This window comes from Taurulus bubalis (genome assembly GCF_910589615.1).
Source record: "Taurulus bubalis genome assembly, chromosome: 19".
NCBI classification, from domain to species: Eukaryota; Metazoa; Chordata; class Actinopteri; order Perciformes; family Cottidae; genus Taurulus; species Taurulus bubalis.
The window spans coordinates 521,818-540,000 of NC_136607.1; the positions used below are offsets into that span (position 1 = coordinate 521,818).

General features: G+C 45.1%; 1 protein-coding gene across 1 annotated transcript in view; it reads right to left on the reverse strand.

Moving 5' to 3' along the window:
• Window positions 1-245: 245 nt before the first annotated feature.
• scai (suppressor of cancer cell invasion) overlaps window positions 246-18,183 on the reverse strand; it is a gene marked incomplete at both ends in the record, with an annotated part of 26,227 nt that continues 8,289 nt past the window's right edge. Inside the window, 12 exons of the mRNA XM_079234701.1 lie at window positions 246-392; window positions 1,628-1,728; window positions 6,642-6,815; window positions 10,360-10,432; window positions 11,919-12,000; window positions 12,222-12,321; window positions 13,969-14,047; window positions 14,189-14,290; window positions 14,759-14,860; window positions 16,843-16,995; window positions 17,216-17,314; window positions 18,173-18,183. The exon at window positions 18,173-18,183 is cut by the window's right edge and continues 86 nt beyond it. Of these exons, the coding sequence (XP_079090827.1) occupies window positions 246-392; window positions 1,628-1,728; window positions 6,642-6,815; window positions 10,360-10,432; window positions 11,919-12,000; window positions 12,222-12,321; window positions 13,969-14,047; window positions 14,189-14,290; window positions 14,759-14,860; window positions 16,843-16,995; window positions 17,216-17,314; window positions 18,173-18,183 (1,223 nt within the window). The remainder of the gene's footprint in view (window positions 393-1,627; window positions 1,729-6,641; window positions 6,816-10,359; window positions 10,433-11,918; window positions 12,001-12,221; window positions 12,322-13,968; window positions 14,048-14,188; window positions 14,291-14,758; window positions 14,861-16,842; window positions 16,996-17,215; window positions 17,315-18,172) is intronic.

An 18,183-nucleotide genomic window follows, 5' to 3' on the forward strand; every position in this document is an offset into this window, starting at 1 on the left:
CTCACTGGTCACTGTGTTCGACGTGATTACATTTAACAGGAAGCCGCTGAGACTCATGACGGGGAATTTATACTTAAACTTAACCATGTGAACATTTTAATGTCGCACTACATTTGCTTCAGTAAAATGCGTGACATGAGCTCGTATGTTTCATTACCTGTAAAAAAGAACAAAAGAAAAGACTAGGCGGGCCCTTGGCAGTTGAGTCTGTATGTACACGTGTGCCATGTCGCCCTGTGCAGACACTAGTAGGCTTCCAGTGGGTCATCCCAAAATAGGCTCTGGACGTCCAGCATAGTCGCCAGCTCCAAAATATGCTTCTGCAGAAGGCTGCTCTCCACCGTGTCCTGCTTAGGGAGCTCAGGGTACGACTCCGGGAAGCTCTGGGACTCCTGCAAGCACAAGACCTCAGACTCAAACAAGTGATCTCTAGACCTCTAGACCTCTAGACCTCTAGATCTCTAGACCTCTAGACCTCTAGACCTCTAGACCTCTAGACCTCTAGATCTCTAGATCTCTAGACCTCTAGATCTCTAGACCTCTAGATCTCTAGACCTCTAGATCTCTAGACCTCTAGATCTCTAGATCTCTAGACCTCTAGATCTCTAGACCTCTAGATCTCTAGACCTCTAGATCTCTAGATCTCTAGACCTCTAGATCTCTAGACCTCTAGATCTCTAGATCTCTAGACCTCTAGACCTCTAGATCTCTAGACCTCTAGATCTCTAGACCTCTAGATCTCTAGATCTCTAGACCTCTAGATCTCTAGACCTCTAGATCTCTAGACCTCTAGACCTCTAGACCTCTAGACCTCTAGCCGCCTCCTCAGGTCTCCCTGAGGACAGCGTTTCAATCTACATGCTCGTGGGTCTGCAAGGCCAGAAGTAACGGCAGATACCCACTCCAGTGCTCCTCCTATAAGCAGGGTTCATACACACATCCTGACCATGCAGTTCATGACTTTAACCCAAATGTCATGACAAGCATTTAGTGAAGTCTGGGTGTAAACAGTAAAAAGTGAGTAAATGTAGTATTTAAACTAACACTGAGAACACAAAGCATACAGTAAACCTTAAATGACTCAAATGAATGAGACAATAGTTTGATTAAAAGAATACACATTCATATAGATGCCTGTATGTTTGCCTGCTTATATTTTGAGTCTTTCTTTTAAAGCATATTCATTATTTCAAACTCAGCGTAAATGAAGACATGAACACATGAATAGAACACATTTACATGAACACATGAATAGAACACATTTACATGACTTTTACTAAACTTTGGGGATTTTATTTGTTTCAAGGACTTTTCCAGACCTGGAAATAACACTTTAAACTCCATGACTGTTGCAGGTTCTCCATGACGTAGGAACCTTGTATGAAAGCATTCTGCTGCAGCAGTGTGGTGGTGGTCAGCCAACCAGCTGGCAGCTGTGCTCCCAGTAGCAGCTACACTGGTGCAGCGGCTACACTTAGCTCTGAAAAGAGGCTCTGAAGTGTGCATCAAGTGTATTGTGTGTTTGCATTCTTCAGAAGTGGGACACGCGTTGTGTGCTCTGCGCCCGACGGCGCGTGAATGCGTTAAAGACTCTTACGATACTTTCTCTCATGAAGCAGGGACTCACCCGGAAGAGTTTATGCAGCCTCAGAGCAGCCGAGCAGAACACGAACCGGATCAGCAGCAGCCGGAGGAACTCGTCACCAAAGAATTGCAAAAAGGCTTGATCTGCAGAGACAGGGAACAGCACAACATTTGAGTGGCTTTCTTCTCTCGTCTATTTCTGTCGGCATCCTCCACAACCAAAGACTTCCCACAGGAACGCCCAGGTCAGGACCCGGGTCCATTTCCTCCTCAGGAGATCAGATGAAGGCATACAGGGAATAGGGAGTGTGTTTGTCTTGTTTCTCGGCTTCTCTATCAGATACTAACTCAGCAACTCAACTTAATTCAAATGGTCACATTCAGTGGAGGAAATAAGTATTTGATCCCTTACCGATTTTGTAAGTTTGCCCACTGACAAAGAAACGAACTGTCTATAATTGTAATGGAAGGTTTATTTGGACAGTGAGAGAAAAAAAATCCAGAAAATCTCATCATATAAAAGTTATACATTTCTTTGAATTTGATTGTGGGAAATACGTATTTCCACCATCATGTTTTAAATGGTCTCTAATATGTACTGTGGTTCACTGTCATTTGTTTGTGCTTTTGTCTTTATTTATATATAACCCCTCGCAAAACATGACTCAGAGGTTTCTTGTAGTTGCTCAGAGATTGTGGTTCACTCCTCTATCAGATCCTCTCCATGACCTTCATGTGCTTCTTCTAGAGCCACTCCATGACCTTCATGTGCTTCTTCTAGAGCCACTCCATGACCTTCATGTGCTTCTTCTAGAGCCACTCCATGACCTTCATGTGCTTCTTCTAGAGCCGAACACACAGAACACAGCAGAACACACACACACGAAAAGCCTAAAAGTCATTGTGCTTTGGGAAAATCAGGTCGGGAGCAGAGAGGCGTTCCAGCAGTCTGTAGCGCCGTGCGGACCGCTGCCTGCCGAGTTCTGCTGGACGAGAGCGACACACAACACTTGCTGTGCTGCTGGTCCATTCCACCCCTCCCCCACTGATCCCACAGACAGGGCGACACTTTTTTATTTTTATATTACCGTAATATACCGCAAAACACTGAAAAGCTCCACTTCTTAGCGGTCAGAATCCTTTTAATTATGTCGTAAAGCGTTAACTTTAGAAGCATTACGGTAATATGAATCACTTTCTGTCGCCGGAGACAGGGTTTGTACTCCAACAGGTTTAGAGTTGTAAAATGAACTGACAGCTGCATGCAGAGTATTTTTTCACCGAAGTACGATCAGAGGCAGTATGTCTTATTTGCCAAGAAACCAGTGTCAGCAAAATAATTTTCTCTGCAAACTGCTACACAAGAATCAAGCACCAAGGCAAGTTTTTTGCTAGCATTCAAATTAGCAAAAGCCAGCAAGCCTTTCTCTGAAGGAGAGTTTTTAAAATAATGTATGGTAGAAACAGCAGGTCTCTTATGTCCAGAGAGCAAAAACATATTTGAAAAATGGAGTTTATCAGGCAGAACAGTGACTCGGCGTGTAGAACAAATTGATGAAGATTTAACCAGCGAGTTGAACAAAAAAGCTGAGTCATGTACGTTATATTCTCCCACCGCCCAGCACCCCCTGTGGCGGACCACAGGCTCCCCACCTTCCCTTTGGCTCCAGTAATCTGTTTCACCAGATACTCTCATGTGGTCTGCATTTGGGTCCTAAACATTGTCCTCCTGTGACAGGTTCACACAAACACTCTCCATCCATCTGATTCTGGCCCGGCCCGTCTGTCAAATTTTTTATTCAATGTGGCCCCTGAGCCAAAAAGTTTGCCCACTACTGTTCTAGAGCCACTCCATGACCTCCATGTGCTGCTTCTGGAGCCACTATATCAGTGATTGTCAACCAGTGTGCTGTGACAGATCGTCAGGTGTGCCGTGAGAAAATTTCCAATTTCACTTAATTGGTCCAAAAAAATATTATTTAGCTGCCGCAAATGATTTTCCATTGTTGAGCGTGTGAGCCTGCAATATAGTGTCTGGCCTAGTAGTTTCCTATAGAACAGGTCTGCACCTTGTTCTGCTATAAACAAACTAAACGGCCGTATGTTGTTGATCGTACACGACAGCTCGTCATTTCTGGGTCGCGTTACAACTCTTTCCTCCCCGATGCGATGCACACAGGAGACACAGTGGACAGAGAGCTGTCACTATTTTAAGCTATGAGCTCTCATGTTTGAAGCCCAACAGTTAAGGTATTTGTAGGTCAAGACAAACGTCCAACAGGCTGCAGCCTGGCGCTCCATCAATGACGTTTCTGACTTCGCATATCGAGAGGCTCTGGAAATATTCTTCCAAAAGCCCGAAAAACACACTCAAGTGACAAAGCCTGCTCACTTTGTGGTCATCATTAAAATAAATGAACACCATGTTTCCTTTAAGTCAGTATTTATCAAACTGGAGGAAATGCTGGTTTTACCGTACGCCGTTAATGGGTCACATGCGCATGTACGACTCGCCGATTCTTGTCATTTCGCCAAAAGCTGATCTTCATGAGATCTCCGTGAGGTCGTCTTTTCAACATGGAGCATGAATTGAGAACGGCTGCATCAAATCAACCTCGTTTTAAAAAGAGTTGTAGAGGAAAGCAGCTCACTGCAGCCACTATTAATGATACAACGTTATGCTCACACATCTGCACTCATTCTGTTTTGCAAAAAATAGCTTGTTGTTTTTAATTGAAAGTGATTTCAATGTTCTATTATTTATAAAAGCACAGATGGAGTCACTAGTACTGTGAAGTATTACTTTGTAGTACTGTGAAGTATTACTTTGTAGTACTGTGAGGTGCCACGATGTAGTCTGTCCGTCAGTCGCTCCCCCCCTGAAGCTGTAAACCAGGGGAAACACTGAATACTGTGACATTCTGTAACCTTTTAGGTTGTTGGAGTGCCGCGGGATTTTTTTATTGTAGAAAATGTGCCGCGGCTCAAAAAAGGTTGAAAAACACTGCACTATATGACCTTCATGTGCTTCTTCTGGAGCCTCTATATGACCTTCATGTGCTTCTTCTGGAGCCTCTATATGACCTTCATGTGCTTCTTCTGGAGCCTCTCCATGACCTTCATGTGCTTCTTCTGGAGCCTCTCCATGACCTTCATGTGCTTCTTCTGGAACCACTATATGACCTTCATGTGCTTCTTCTGGAGCCACTATATGACCTTCATGTGCTTCTTCTGGAGCCACTCCTTTGTGGCCTTGGCCGTATGTTTTGGGTCATTGTCGTAATGGAAGACTCATCCACGACCCATCCCCAGTGTCCTGGCTGAGGGAAGGAGGTTGTGCGCCATGATTTTCTGGTCCACGACCTCGTCCATCCTCCCTCGATGTGGTGAAGTCGTCCTGTCCCCTCAGCAGAGAAACACCCCAAAGCATAATGGTGTTCTTGGGGTTATAGTCGGCATTCTTCTTCCTCCAAACACGGCGAGTCGAGTTATTGCCAAAGAGCGGGAGTTTGGTCTCATCTGACCACATCACCTTCTCCCAAGCCTTCAGGTGTTCACTGGCAGACTTCAGACAGGTGTACATGAGCCTTCTTAACCAGCGGGGCCTTGAGGGCGCTGCAGGATTTGAATCCATGACAGCGTAGTGTGTTACCAATGTTTTTCTTGATGACTGTGGTCCCAGCTGTCTTTAAGTCATTAACCAGTTCCTCCCGTGTAGTTCTGGGCTGACCCCTCCCCTTTCTCATGACCATCGATACCCTATGAGGTGAGATCCTGCATGCTGTCCCAGACCGAGGGCCATTGATGGTCATTTTGTGTTTCTTCCGTTTCTGAATCATCGCACCAACAGTTGTCTCCTCCTCACCGAGCTGCTTGCTGATGGTCTTGTGGTCCATTCCAGCCTATTGCAGGTCTACATCTGGTCCCTGGCGTCCTCAGACAGCTCTTTGGTCTTGTGGTCCATTGTGGAAAGGTCAGAATCTGATTGACTGAATCTGTAGATTCTGTTAAACCTGTTGATATAATGATCTCATACAGGCAACAGTTGAGATTTAGAGTACTTTCTTAAAGCTAACCGTCTGTGGTAGCCAGAATTATTGCTGGTTGCGAGGGGATCAAATACTTATTTCACACAAGCAAATGCAAATAAATGTATAACTTTTATATAATGTGAGTTTAAAAAAAAAGAAGATATTCTGTCTCTCACTGTTCAAATAAACCTTCCATTCAAATTTTAGACCGTTCATTTCTTTGTCAGTGGGCTAACTTACAAAAAAAGCAAGGGATCTGCTTATAACCCTAATTTTACGGTAGTTAATATCGAAATCGGGGCTCGTGCTCTTGAGTGTGCAGTGTTTTAGTGCCGCAGTTTTGTTGGATTGTTTTGTCATGTTTTGTTATAACTAAATGTGACTGGTTCTATAGAATTTGTTCTTGTTGATGTGGACTACATGCATCGTCCGTTAATGACGCAGCATCCCGTCATGCGTGTATTTATGTAAACATTATCAGACGGCACAGAAGGCCCAGGTAGGAAATGCATGGTTAGTGCAGTTAAATAATTTATTTAAATCACGTTTAACCTGAATAATACTATGTTTAACTTGAAAAATATGAATTAAAAACAAGAAATAAACATTTATCATGGTACACTATCCTGTAATGTCTGCTATTATAGTATATATATATATATATATATATATATATATATATATACACACGTGTACGGGTTCAGGTAAGAATCAGCTGAGCTATGAGGACGATTATCACAGATGGGTTTACGATGCAGCACTGTTAAAACCTGTTCAGACTAGTGTTCTATATATATATATATATATATATATATATATATATATATATATATATATATATATATATATATATATATATACATATATATATACACATACATATATATATACACACATACATACATACATACATACACATATATTATATATACACACACACATACATAGACACACACATACATACATAGACACACACATACATATACATATCTATATATATATATATAAAAATGAATGGTGTGCTACCTATGGTCCGTGATCGAGTGATCATCTGCCCGATGTCATGGTAGACTTTGCTGAGGAACTCCTGCGCCCGTTCCCACAGGCCTCGCTGCACACTATTCAGGCCACACACCGAGGAGAAGGCCAGGAGTGGACTGTAGAGGAACAGCGTGAAGAGACTCCCACGCTGAGACTGATCTGAGGTAAGCAGACCAGGTGCAGGTTACAGCAACACATCTAACCACACAGGTTACAGTAACCCATCTCACCACACAGGTTACAGCAGCACACACACACACAGGTTACAGCAGCACATCTCACCACACAGGTTACAGCAGCACACACACACACAGGTTACAGCAACCCATCTCACCACACAGGTTACAGCAGCACACACACACACACAGGTTACAGCAACACATCTCACCACACAGGTTACAGCAACACATCTCACCACACAGGTTACAGCAACCCATCTCACCACACAGGTTACAGCAACCCATCTCACCACACAGGTTACAGCAACCCATCTCACCACACAGGTTACAGCAACCCATCTCACCACACAGGTTACAGCAACCCATCTCACCACACAGGTTACAGCAGCACATCTCACCACACAGGTTACAGCAACACATCTCACCACACAGGTTACAGCAACACATCTCACCACACAGGTTACAGCAGCACACACACACACAGGTTACAGCAACACATCTCACCACACAGGTTACAGCAACCCATCTCACCACACAGGTTACAGCAGCACATCTCACCACACAGGTTACAGCAACACATCTCACCACACAGGTTACAGCAACACATCTCACCACACAGGTTACAGCAACACATCTCACCACACAGGTTACAGCAACACATCTCACCACACAGGTTACAGCAACACATCTCACCACACAGGTTACAGCAGCACATCTCACCACACAGGTTACAGCAGCACACACACACACAGGTTACAGCAACACATCTCACCACACAGGTTACAGCAACACATCTCACCACACAGGTTACAGCAACACATCTCACCACACAGGTTACAGCAACACATCTCACCACACAGGTTACAGCAACACATCTCACCACACAGGTTACAGCAACACATCTCACCACACAGGTTACAGCAGCACATCTCACCACACAGGTTACAGCAGCACACACACACACAGGTTACAGCAACACATCTCACCACACAGGTTACAGCAGCACATCTCACCACACAGGTTACAGCAACACATCTCACCACACAGGTTACAGCAACACATCTCACCACACAGGTTACAGCAACACATCTAACCACACAGGTTACAGCAGCACACACACACACACAGGTTACAGCAACACATCTAACCACACAGGTTACAGCAACACATCTAACCACACAGGTTACAGCAGCACACACACACACACACAGGTTACAGCAACACATCTAACCACACAGGTTACAGCAGCACATCTCACCACACAGGTTACAGCAACACATCTCACCACACAGGTTACAGCAACACATCTCACCACACAGGTTACAGCAACACATCTCACCACACAGGTTACAGCAACACATCTCACCACACAGGTTACAGCAACACATCTCACCACACAGGTTACAGCAACACATCTAACCACACAGGTTACAGCAACACATCTCACCACACAGGTTACAGCAGCACACACACACACACAGGTTACAGCAGCACACACACACACACAGGTTACAGCAGCACACACACACACACAGGTTACAGCAGCACACACACACACACACACACACACACAGGTTACAGCAGCACACACACACACACACACACAGGTTACAGCAGCACACACACACACACAGGTTACAGCAGCACACACACACACACAGGTTACAGCAACACATCTCACCACACAGGTTACAGCAGCACACACACACACACACACAGGTTACAGCAACACATCTCACCACACAGGTTACAGCAACACATCTCACCACACAGGTTACAACAACACATCTCACCACACAGGTTACAGCAACACATCTCACCACACAGGTTACAGCAACACATCTCACCACACAGGTTACAGCAGCACATCTAACCACACAGGTTACAGCAGCACATCTCACCACACAGGTTACAGCAACACATCTAACCACACAGGTTACAGCAACACATCTAACCACACAGGTTACAGCAACACATCTAACCACACAGGTTACAGCAGCACATCTAACCACACAGGTTACAGCAACACATCTAACCACACAGGTTACAGCAACACATCTCACCACACAGGTTACAGCAACACATCTCACCACACAGGTTACAGCAGCACACACACACACAGGTTACAGCAGCACACACACACACACAGGTTACAGCAGCACACACACACACACACACACACACAGGTTACAGCAGCACACACACACACACAGGTTACAGCAGCACACACACACACACAGGTTACAGCAGCACACACACACACACAGGTTACAGCAGCACACACACACACACAGGTTACAGCAACACATCTCACCACACAGGTTACAGCAGCACACACACACACACACACACACACACAGGTTACAGCAACACATCTCACCACACAGGTTACAGCAACACATCTCACCACACAGGTTACAGCACACACACACACACACACAGGTTACAGCAGCACACACACACACACACACACAGGTTACAGCAACACATCTCACCACACAGGTTACAGCAACACATCTCACCACACAGGTTACAGCAGCACATCTCACCACACAGGTTACAGCAAAACATCTAACCACACAGGTTACAGCAGCACATCTAACCACACAGGTTACAGCAACACATCTCACCACACAGGTTACAGCAGCACATCTAACCACACAGGTTACAGCAGCACATCTCACCACACAGGTTACAGCAACACATCTCACCACACAGGTTACAGCAGCACATCTAACCACACAGGTTACAGCAACACATCTAACCACACAGGTTACAGCAGCACATCTAACCACACAGGTTACAGCAACACATCTAACCACACAGGTTACAGCAGCACACACACACACAGGTTACAGCAGCACACACACACACAGGTTACAGCAGCACACACACACACACACAGGTTACAGCAACACATCTCACCACAGGTTACAGCAGCACACACACACACAGGTTACAGCAGCACATCTCACCACAGGTTACAGCAGCACACACACACACAGGTTACAGCAGCACACACACACACACACACAGGTTACAGCAGCACACACACACACAGGTTACAGCAGCACACACACACACAGGTTACAGCAGCACACACACACTTGTTAACTTAAAGCATATGCCTAGTGATATTCTATATACATATGGTCAATAAATCTCATGTTGCAGAGCCAAACCAACAGAGAGTGTATCTCCCAACAAGCGCACGCGCACACACACACACGCGCGCACACACACACACACACACACACACACACACACACACACACACACACACACACACACACACACACACACACACACACACACACACAGTTGGAGTAAAGTTGTATTAAAACTACAGTGACCAGCTAAATTAGAGAAATAACAACCTGCACATGTGTGACCTGTTTCTAAAGATGAATGCTCTCAGTCTGGACCGATGAGGAGTCAAAGTATTAAGAGACACGGCCGGTTTGATCTGTTGATGTGATTTGCTGACAGTAGGTTTACTGGTCTGAGGTTCTAGTGACACACACCTTGCACACTCTTGGGATATACTGTCGGTGATAGTAGACACACCAGAGGCTGGCCGAACAGATTGGTGAAATGCTATTAGGATAAACAAAAGACAGAAAAGGTCATATTAGTTATAATTATATACTGTACATTCACAGTGTGATCACATCATATACACAGCAGGTTATCACATGTAAAAAACAGTTAGAGTAACATTGAAAAGGTTATTATTCCCATCATTTGGAGACTTTGGGGGTGGTAACAAGGGAGTATAAAGGTCAGGGAGTTCGCCTACAGTTGTTTATATTTTTTCAAACCATTCAAAGTCTGCTGAATTATCTACGAGCACTTCCTGGAAGCACCTGTCACAGGAAGCACCTGTCACCTGTCAAAAGAAGCACCTGTCACAGGAAGCACCTGTCACCTGTCAAAAGAAGCACCTGTCACAGGAAGCACCTGTCACCTGTCAAAAGAAGCACCTGTCACCTGTCACAGGAAGCACCTGTCACCTGTCACAGGAAGCACCTGTCACCTGTCACAGGAAGCACCTGTCACCTGTCACAGGAAGCACCTGTCACCTGTCACAGGAAGCACCTGTCACCTGTCACAGGAAGCACCTGTCACCTGTCACAGGAAGCACCTGTCACCTATCACAGGAAGCAGCTGTCACAGGAAGCACCTGAAGCACCTGAAGCACCTGAAGCAGCTGTCACAGAAGCACCTGTCACAGGAAGCAGCTGTCACAGAAGCACCTGTCACAGAAGCACCTGTCACAGAAGCACCTGTCACAGGAAGCACCTGTCACAGGAAGCAGCTGTCACAGGAAGCACCTGTCACAGGAAGCACCTGTCACAGGAAGCAGCTGTCACAGGAAGCAGCTGTCACAGGAAGCACCTGTCACAGAAGCACCTGTCACAGGAAGCACCTGTCACAGAAGCACCTGTCACAGAAAGCAGCTGTCACAGAAGCAGCTGTCACAGGAAGCAGCTGTCACAGGAAGCAGCTGTCACAGGAAGCACCTGTCACAGGAAGCACCTGTCACAGGAAGCACCTGTCACAGGAAGCAGCTGTCACAGGAAGCACCTGTCACAGGAAGCAGCTGTCACAGGAAGCAGCTGTCACAGGAAGCACCTGTCACAGGAAGCAGCTGTCACAGGAAGCACCTGTCACAGGAAGCACCTGTCACAGGAAGCACCTGTCACAGGAAGCACCTGTCACAGAAGCAGCTGTCACAGAAGCACCTGTCACAGAAGCAGCTGTCACAGGAAGCACCTGTCACAGGAAGCACCTGTCACAGGAAGCACCTGTCACAGAAGCACCTGTCACAGAAGCACCTGTCACAGAAGCACCTGTCACAGAAGCACCTGTCACAGGAAGCACCTGTCACAGGAAGCACCTGTCACAGGAAGCACTTGTCACAGAAGCAGCTGTCACAGAAGCACCTGTCACAGGAAGCACCTGTCACAGAAGCAGCTGTCACAGAAGCAGCTGTCACAGGAAGCAGCTCTCCCTTCATCTCACTGGCTCCCTCTGGACCTTCTGTACAGATGTGATATTCTTCAGGTAACTGCTTACATACCTTGTAGGCTGTGCTGTTTGAAGAATCCACGATGACAAAGAGTGGCTTCCGGGTGAAAGGAAATAAGTCTCCTGGATGAAGGCTGCAACATGACAAACAAGCAACAAGGAGGAGGTTACATTCCTGTCAGTGAGACTTCCAGCTGGTATCAACACACACAGCATCAGCTAGACGGCATTAGCCACAACAAGCACACCGGTGTCCTCTTGGGTCTGGAGACACAGGAAGCGTCTTCTTTTCCTAAAACGTTAAATGCACATTTTGAGAAATGCTAATCAATATATTAGACAAATGAATAATCACCAGTGCATTTCTTTCTGGGCCTGATTCCTCTTCTGCACCGTCTCTCCGTTCACCACATCTCGGTTTGTATTGGTGAGAACTCCTCCAAAATCATATGGGCCTACAGGAAATGGTCAAAGATTAAGCTTAATTGCTTCAACTTGATTTTAACATATAGATCAGGAATGTCACTCCAAATCAACACCAGTTGGCATGGTCTACGTTTGCTTCTAAAAGCCTGGATGCTGCTGTATCAGCAGGAGCACCAAAGAGAACTTCTCTGGGTCCCTGTGGCTTTAACTATAACGATGCTATCTATGCTTTACACTGCTAGCTTTTATAGATTACATCAGTGGTGGCCGTCAGGGCCTGTAAGTCTTCTCTGCTGGCCTAAACAGATTTACAAAGTTGTAGCTATTTTATCATTTGGTTGTTTTTCACAAATACACTACACGTATTACAATTATTTTTCTCTATCAGCTTATTTTCTCATTGCACAGATCCTGTCTTCCTCTGTTGCTCTGCCTTCAGCCTCCAACCTGCAGCACTGCTTTCACTGCAGCTGGTTTTAAGGATCAGATTTTTTCTCTCCTGTGTCTTTATGGGAGCAAAGCAGTTTAAGCCTTTTCAGATTAAAGAACACAGAGAGGACGCTGTGGTTGATTGTCATGGACTTCAACAAATCAGATCTTTAGTTTGACAAGCTGGGTGTATTCTTTGACGTGCAGCGCCTGCAAAATGGCGTGGATGTGTATGATTGGTCAGTGGCCCAGCATGACCATTAACATGCGCTACAAAAGAAGGAGAGGAAGCAAGAATCTCGAACCTAGAATCTCAGGCCTTGCTGGTGGATTTACTGATGACGTCTTTCGCACAGAGGGTTATGGAGGGTTATGTGAATCTGGTGAGTTAATTGCTGGTTGTTACTGTTTTTACATTTGCAGTCGTATTTAATCATAAACAAGCCACAGCGCTGTTGTTCCGGGGCTGGTCCCGCCTCTTCCCTCACCAAGGTGCGCAGCTGCTGGAGTGTGTGTGCAGTGTCTTAGTGCTGCGGTTTTGTTGGATTGTTTTGTTATAACTAAATGTGACTTGTGCTTTATTTGGATGGAGACAGTGAGCGTCTTGAGTCAACTTTCCCCAGTTAAGCCGCCAGAGTGTAGCAATATATAATAGAACATCACTTGATTGACCTACTTCCGTTTTGTGTGGTCGCTTGTACCACCCTAGAGTTCAACAGCTCATGTGACCACGATATGAAAACCAGACCCTGTGTCCTTGATCTCTAACGAATACACAACTCCTTGCCTTAGAAAACTAAACGACCTAAAGCATCTAAATCTGCAATAATAATCACAATCAACACAAGCATTGACATGCTAGGAAGCATATTCAGTCTAGATTAATGTGTTAGACTCCCATAGTCTCGTAGGTTACAGGATGTGTCTTTGAGACATTGTAAGACTTATGAATGTTTTAGTGAAACGTTAAAATCACTTAGTCATGTTGAGGAGTTTACGGAATTATTACAACTTAACGATCTTCTTTTGAAATGTAAATGCACACGTCTCTTCTCACAAGGGTTACGGTACTGTAGCAATTCAAATGAATTAAATCTGAACTGTGGATGAGGAGACAGCACAGTTTTAGTTTTGAAAAAAAAAACAATTCTCATTTTCGGGAGACAGGAAAAAAGGGGCGTTGGGTATATAAGGTTAATAAAACGTGATATTATAAGAAAATCTGGGGTGTAACTTTGAGATTGTACCTTCATAATCTGAGTTGCCTGTCGGGAAGACTCCAGTCGCTGACAGGTAGACGAGCAGGACGCTGTTGGCAGGCAACTCCTGAGGGGAAAAGAGGCTGAACGCTAAACCCTGACATCAAAGCAGAAGCTGGGATCATGGGTGACCTAAACCTAACAATGTGGGTCCACATCATGAACATCTACATGGGATTGAGTGTCACATGTTAAGGTGAATACTGACCTTAAAAGAGGCGGACAAGAAAGTAAAAAGCTGGCTGAATGTTGGCTTGTACAGCAAATACTTGTGAGGGTTTTCTCTCTTCGCCGGCTTCTCATTGGGTTCCTATGGAGCAATAAGGATAGAATTACTGATTATATTCACTTCCAGTTCTCTCTATGTACAGACAGGTAACCAGCCTCCTCGGAGCCAAGTATGCGTCCATCTGCTTCACCTTTGTCACGCTAGTAGTCAGAACCAGTGGGGAACAGTAGAGCATCTAGACACATATTCATGGGACAGATGGATAATGACCCAAACACACTGAGAACAGCCCAAGAGCTTCAAGGAAAAAATAATGGAATATCTTCAATGGCCAACGTCACCTGATCTCAACCCAAGTGAGCTTTTCATTTCCTTCTGATAAAAGTGAAGCAGAAACACAAACCAGCATCACTGAAGGAGGCTGCAGAAAGGCTGCAGAGCTTCAAGGGAGGAGACTCAGCGCTGGTGAGGACTACTGGTCATATATATATATTTACACCAATAGTACATGTAGTATATAAGTACACTATCTTTACACCTGACACTCACCAGTGTTCCTTGTTTGGATGGCTGCGTGGCCAGGTTGACTGGTTCCCTCTCCAAAGCCTGAAGCATGCGGAACATGTCGATGGTCAGCTCACTGAACTTCACCTGAAGAAGAGGAGAAACTCTGACGTGAACCTTCCATCGGGAGATTTGTGGAGGATATCTCATTTCGGCATTGTGTTTTTACAGATGCCATTGTTGACAATATGACAAAGACAAATCAGGGCTGTCATAATAAGAACTGTGCAAAGACTACATGCAAACTCTATATCAGTTTTAGGGATTTTAAGTTCTTGGTCAGCAGAGGGCACTAGTAGTACCTCCCAAAGGAAGGTGAAGAGCATGCGTTCTACTGCTGGTTCTGAGGATAAATAAGTCAGAGCCGTGTTGGATCAGTAAAATAACACCGACTGTGTTCTAGGGGACAAGACATGGACAAATATGAAAGAACATTTATGAGGAAATGCTATGGAATGAAGTCATGCTGTTAATGAGACATGGCATGGAAGACATTCGGTGCAGGTGACTGTGCTTTAGTCCTACGCTGTACTTTAGTCCTACGCTGTGCTTTAGTCCTACGCTGTACTTTAGTCCTACGCTGTACTTTAGTCCTGTGCTGTGCTTTAGTCCTACGCTGTGCTTTAGTCCTACGCTGTACTTTAGTCCTACGCTGTGCTTTAGTCCTACGCTGTACTTTAGTCCTACGCTGTACTTTAGTCCTGTGCTGTGCTTTAGTCCTACGCTGTACTTTAGTCCTGTGCTGTACTTTAGTCCTACGCTGTGCTTTAGTCCTGTGCTGTGCTTTAGTCCTGTGCTGTGCTTTAGTCCTGTGCTGTGCTTTAGTCCTACGCTGTGCTTTAGTCCTACGCTGTGCTTTAGTCCTACGCTGTGCTTTAGTCCTGTGCTGTACTTTAGTCCTGTGCTGTACTTTAGTCCTGTGCTGTGCTTTAGTCCTACGCTGTGCTTTAGTCCTATGCTGTGCTTTAGTCCTACAGTGTGCTTTAGTCCTATGCTGTGCTTTAGTCCTACGCTGTGCTTTAGTCCTATGCTGTGCTTTAGTCCTACGCTGTACTTTAGTCCTGTGCTGTGCTTTAGTCCTACGCTGTGCTTTAGTCCTACGGTGTGCTTTAGTCCTACGGTGTGCTTTAGTCCTATGCTGTACTTTAGTCCTATGCTGTACTTTAGTCCTGTGCTGTGCTTTAGTCCTATGCTGTACTTTAGTCCTGTGCTGTGCTTTAGTCCTGTGCTAACTTGAATGGGGATAAAAATAATTCAATTGTGCATTTCTGATAGTGAAAAGATTTTTTTCACTATCAGAATTTCACTCAAAATAGTTCATCCACTGCTTTTGAGGTAAGCACAGGTTTAACTGGAACAAGCTCAACTAGGGGTGACTGTGGTAGAGCAGGGTTGCTCCTGCAGGATGTTCCAGCAGGACTGGGTGTAGATGGTTAGATAGGGTCCTGATAGGCAGGTGGTACCTTGCATGGTAGCTCCTCCCAGTGTGTGAATGGGTGAATGTATGTGAATGGGTGAATGATGACAAGTAGTGTTAAAGCGCTTTGAGTGGTCGGAAGACAAGAAAAGATTTATACAAGTACAGTCCATGCTTTCAGGCACACACAGAGGGCTTAAAGAGACAGGCAGGGCCGGTAGAAAACTAAATGGCTTCTTTGACCACAGGCCCCCTGCTGCTAGCTAGCAGGCTGGTACTAGTGTTGTGACTGCCGGCTTGGCAGCAGAACCACTGATCCTGTCTCCAGCTGTAATAATGTTAGAGGAGGGGTCATGGCTCCAGACATGATTTCAGGCCGGCCCAAAAACCCTGAACACAAAAACGGTGAAAAACTGTGTAATGCTCTACCTCCACCATTCAGTACTTTATGGTGGACAATGTAATGGGAAATGTTATATTCTTAGGAGTATTTTATAATCTCATGTAAGTAAAAGAAAGCTTGCCATATGTGACTTGTGTTTAAGTTCTATATAGAAAAAGTGAGTTTGAGAGGTTTTTTCCAATAAGACCAATCAGCCACTGTGTTGATGTGTGTGATTTGTTAGGTGAATTAGAATTAGTGGGTTAAAACCTGGTTGTTACAGTTGCCGATGATTAGTGCATCTGCAAGGACGAGCTGCCCAACCACCATGCCTTGTTCCAGTGGAGGCACGCTGCCCTCCTGCAGCCGGTTGTTGGTGACAACAACTGAATTGTTGTCGTTCAGAACTACCGCTGGATCTGCCTGTTGCACAGAGAGAGAAACGACAGTGAGCCACAGCTGGTCCAATGAAAGCACCTCACCAAGGACTATTTTAAATTCCTGCTCTCAATCACTCAAACACTATTATGGGTTATCACGATATTTGTAAGATACATCAAGATACAATCACAGAGATTAGCTTTACGGACAATGAACTAGGCAACATTAAAAGGACTCATGTTCCACATGGAGGGTTAGTTACCTCTACAAAAGCTGCCACTTCCTGGAGAACCAGGTTCCATTCCAACTGGTCCTCTGTGTTGAATCGCTGTGTGTAATCTTCGATTTCCTCAGATAACTCCTTCAGGTAGAAGACAGACATGAGGTTCCATGAAGGTTCATTCAACAAAAAACAGGGGGAAGTGGAAAGTTGTATTTTTGTAGAGCCAGTGCTTTCATTGTGATTTCTCACTAAGGGATTCTCTCCCACGTATCCTCACAATAGTCCAGTCCTTGTGTTGAATCCACTCGTTAAAGCGCTGGATTATAATAAGGAGCTGGAGGCAATGAGGATGTTTCTGGTTTCAGCGCCATCGGAAACAACAGCAGCTTCAATGTTTCACATCGTGCCCTTTAGCAATGTAAACGTGTACATGGACATCCATTCGGTTTACAAATGATGTGTCAAATTGATGTGTGCCATGGTGTTTTATGCTGTTAAGAGAGTTAATTGTGGGTTATTTATTGTTGGGTTACAAAGTTCTAACCATGAGTGAGACGAGTACACAGTGCACTCCCAATGCGCTCTGCGTTTTGCTAGCCGTAGCACGCACTGTGGCCATTTTTTCAGTACGGCGGTATATGAAAATAAATATCGCAAGGAAAGTTATAACCGGTATACTCAGCATTGTGCTCTGGGCAGCAATTGATGGACCTTCAGGCCAACAGAGAACTGAACTGCACCAATAACTCTAATGGTCACTTTAAATGAATTATGGAAATGGTGCAACGGTCTTAAAGGATCATTGTTATTTCATATTCGAACAGGTGGGTGAGTGCTTTAATGTCAAAGACTCCTGGTGGTCCCAACCATGAACTGCATGTCCTGGGCTCCTGTCTGCTTTGTTGCATGCCTTCCACTCACTCTGTCCGTGTCATGACATGCATGCTCCTCAGAAAACCTGGGACCACTAGCATACATACAAAAGATCTTCCATACCTTCACCAACA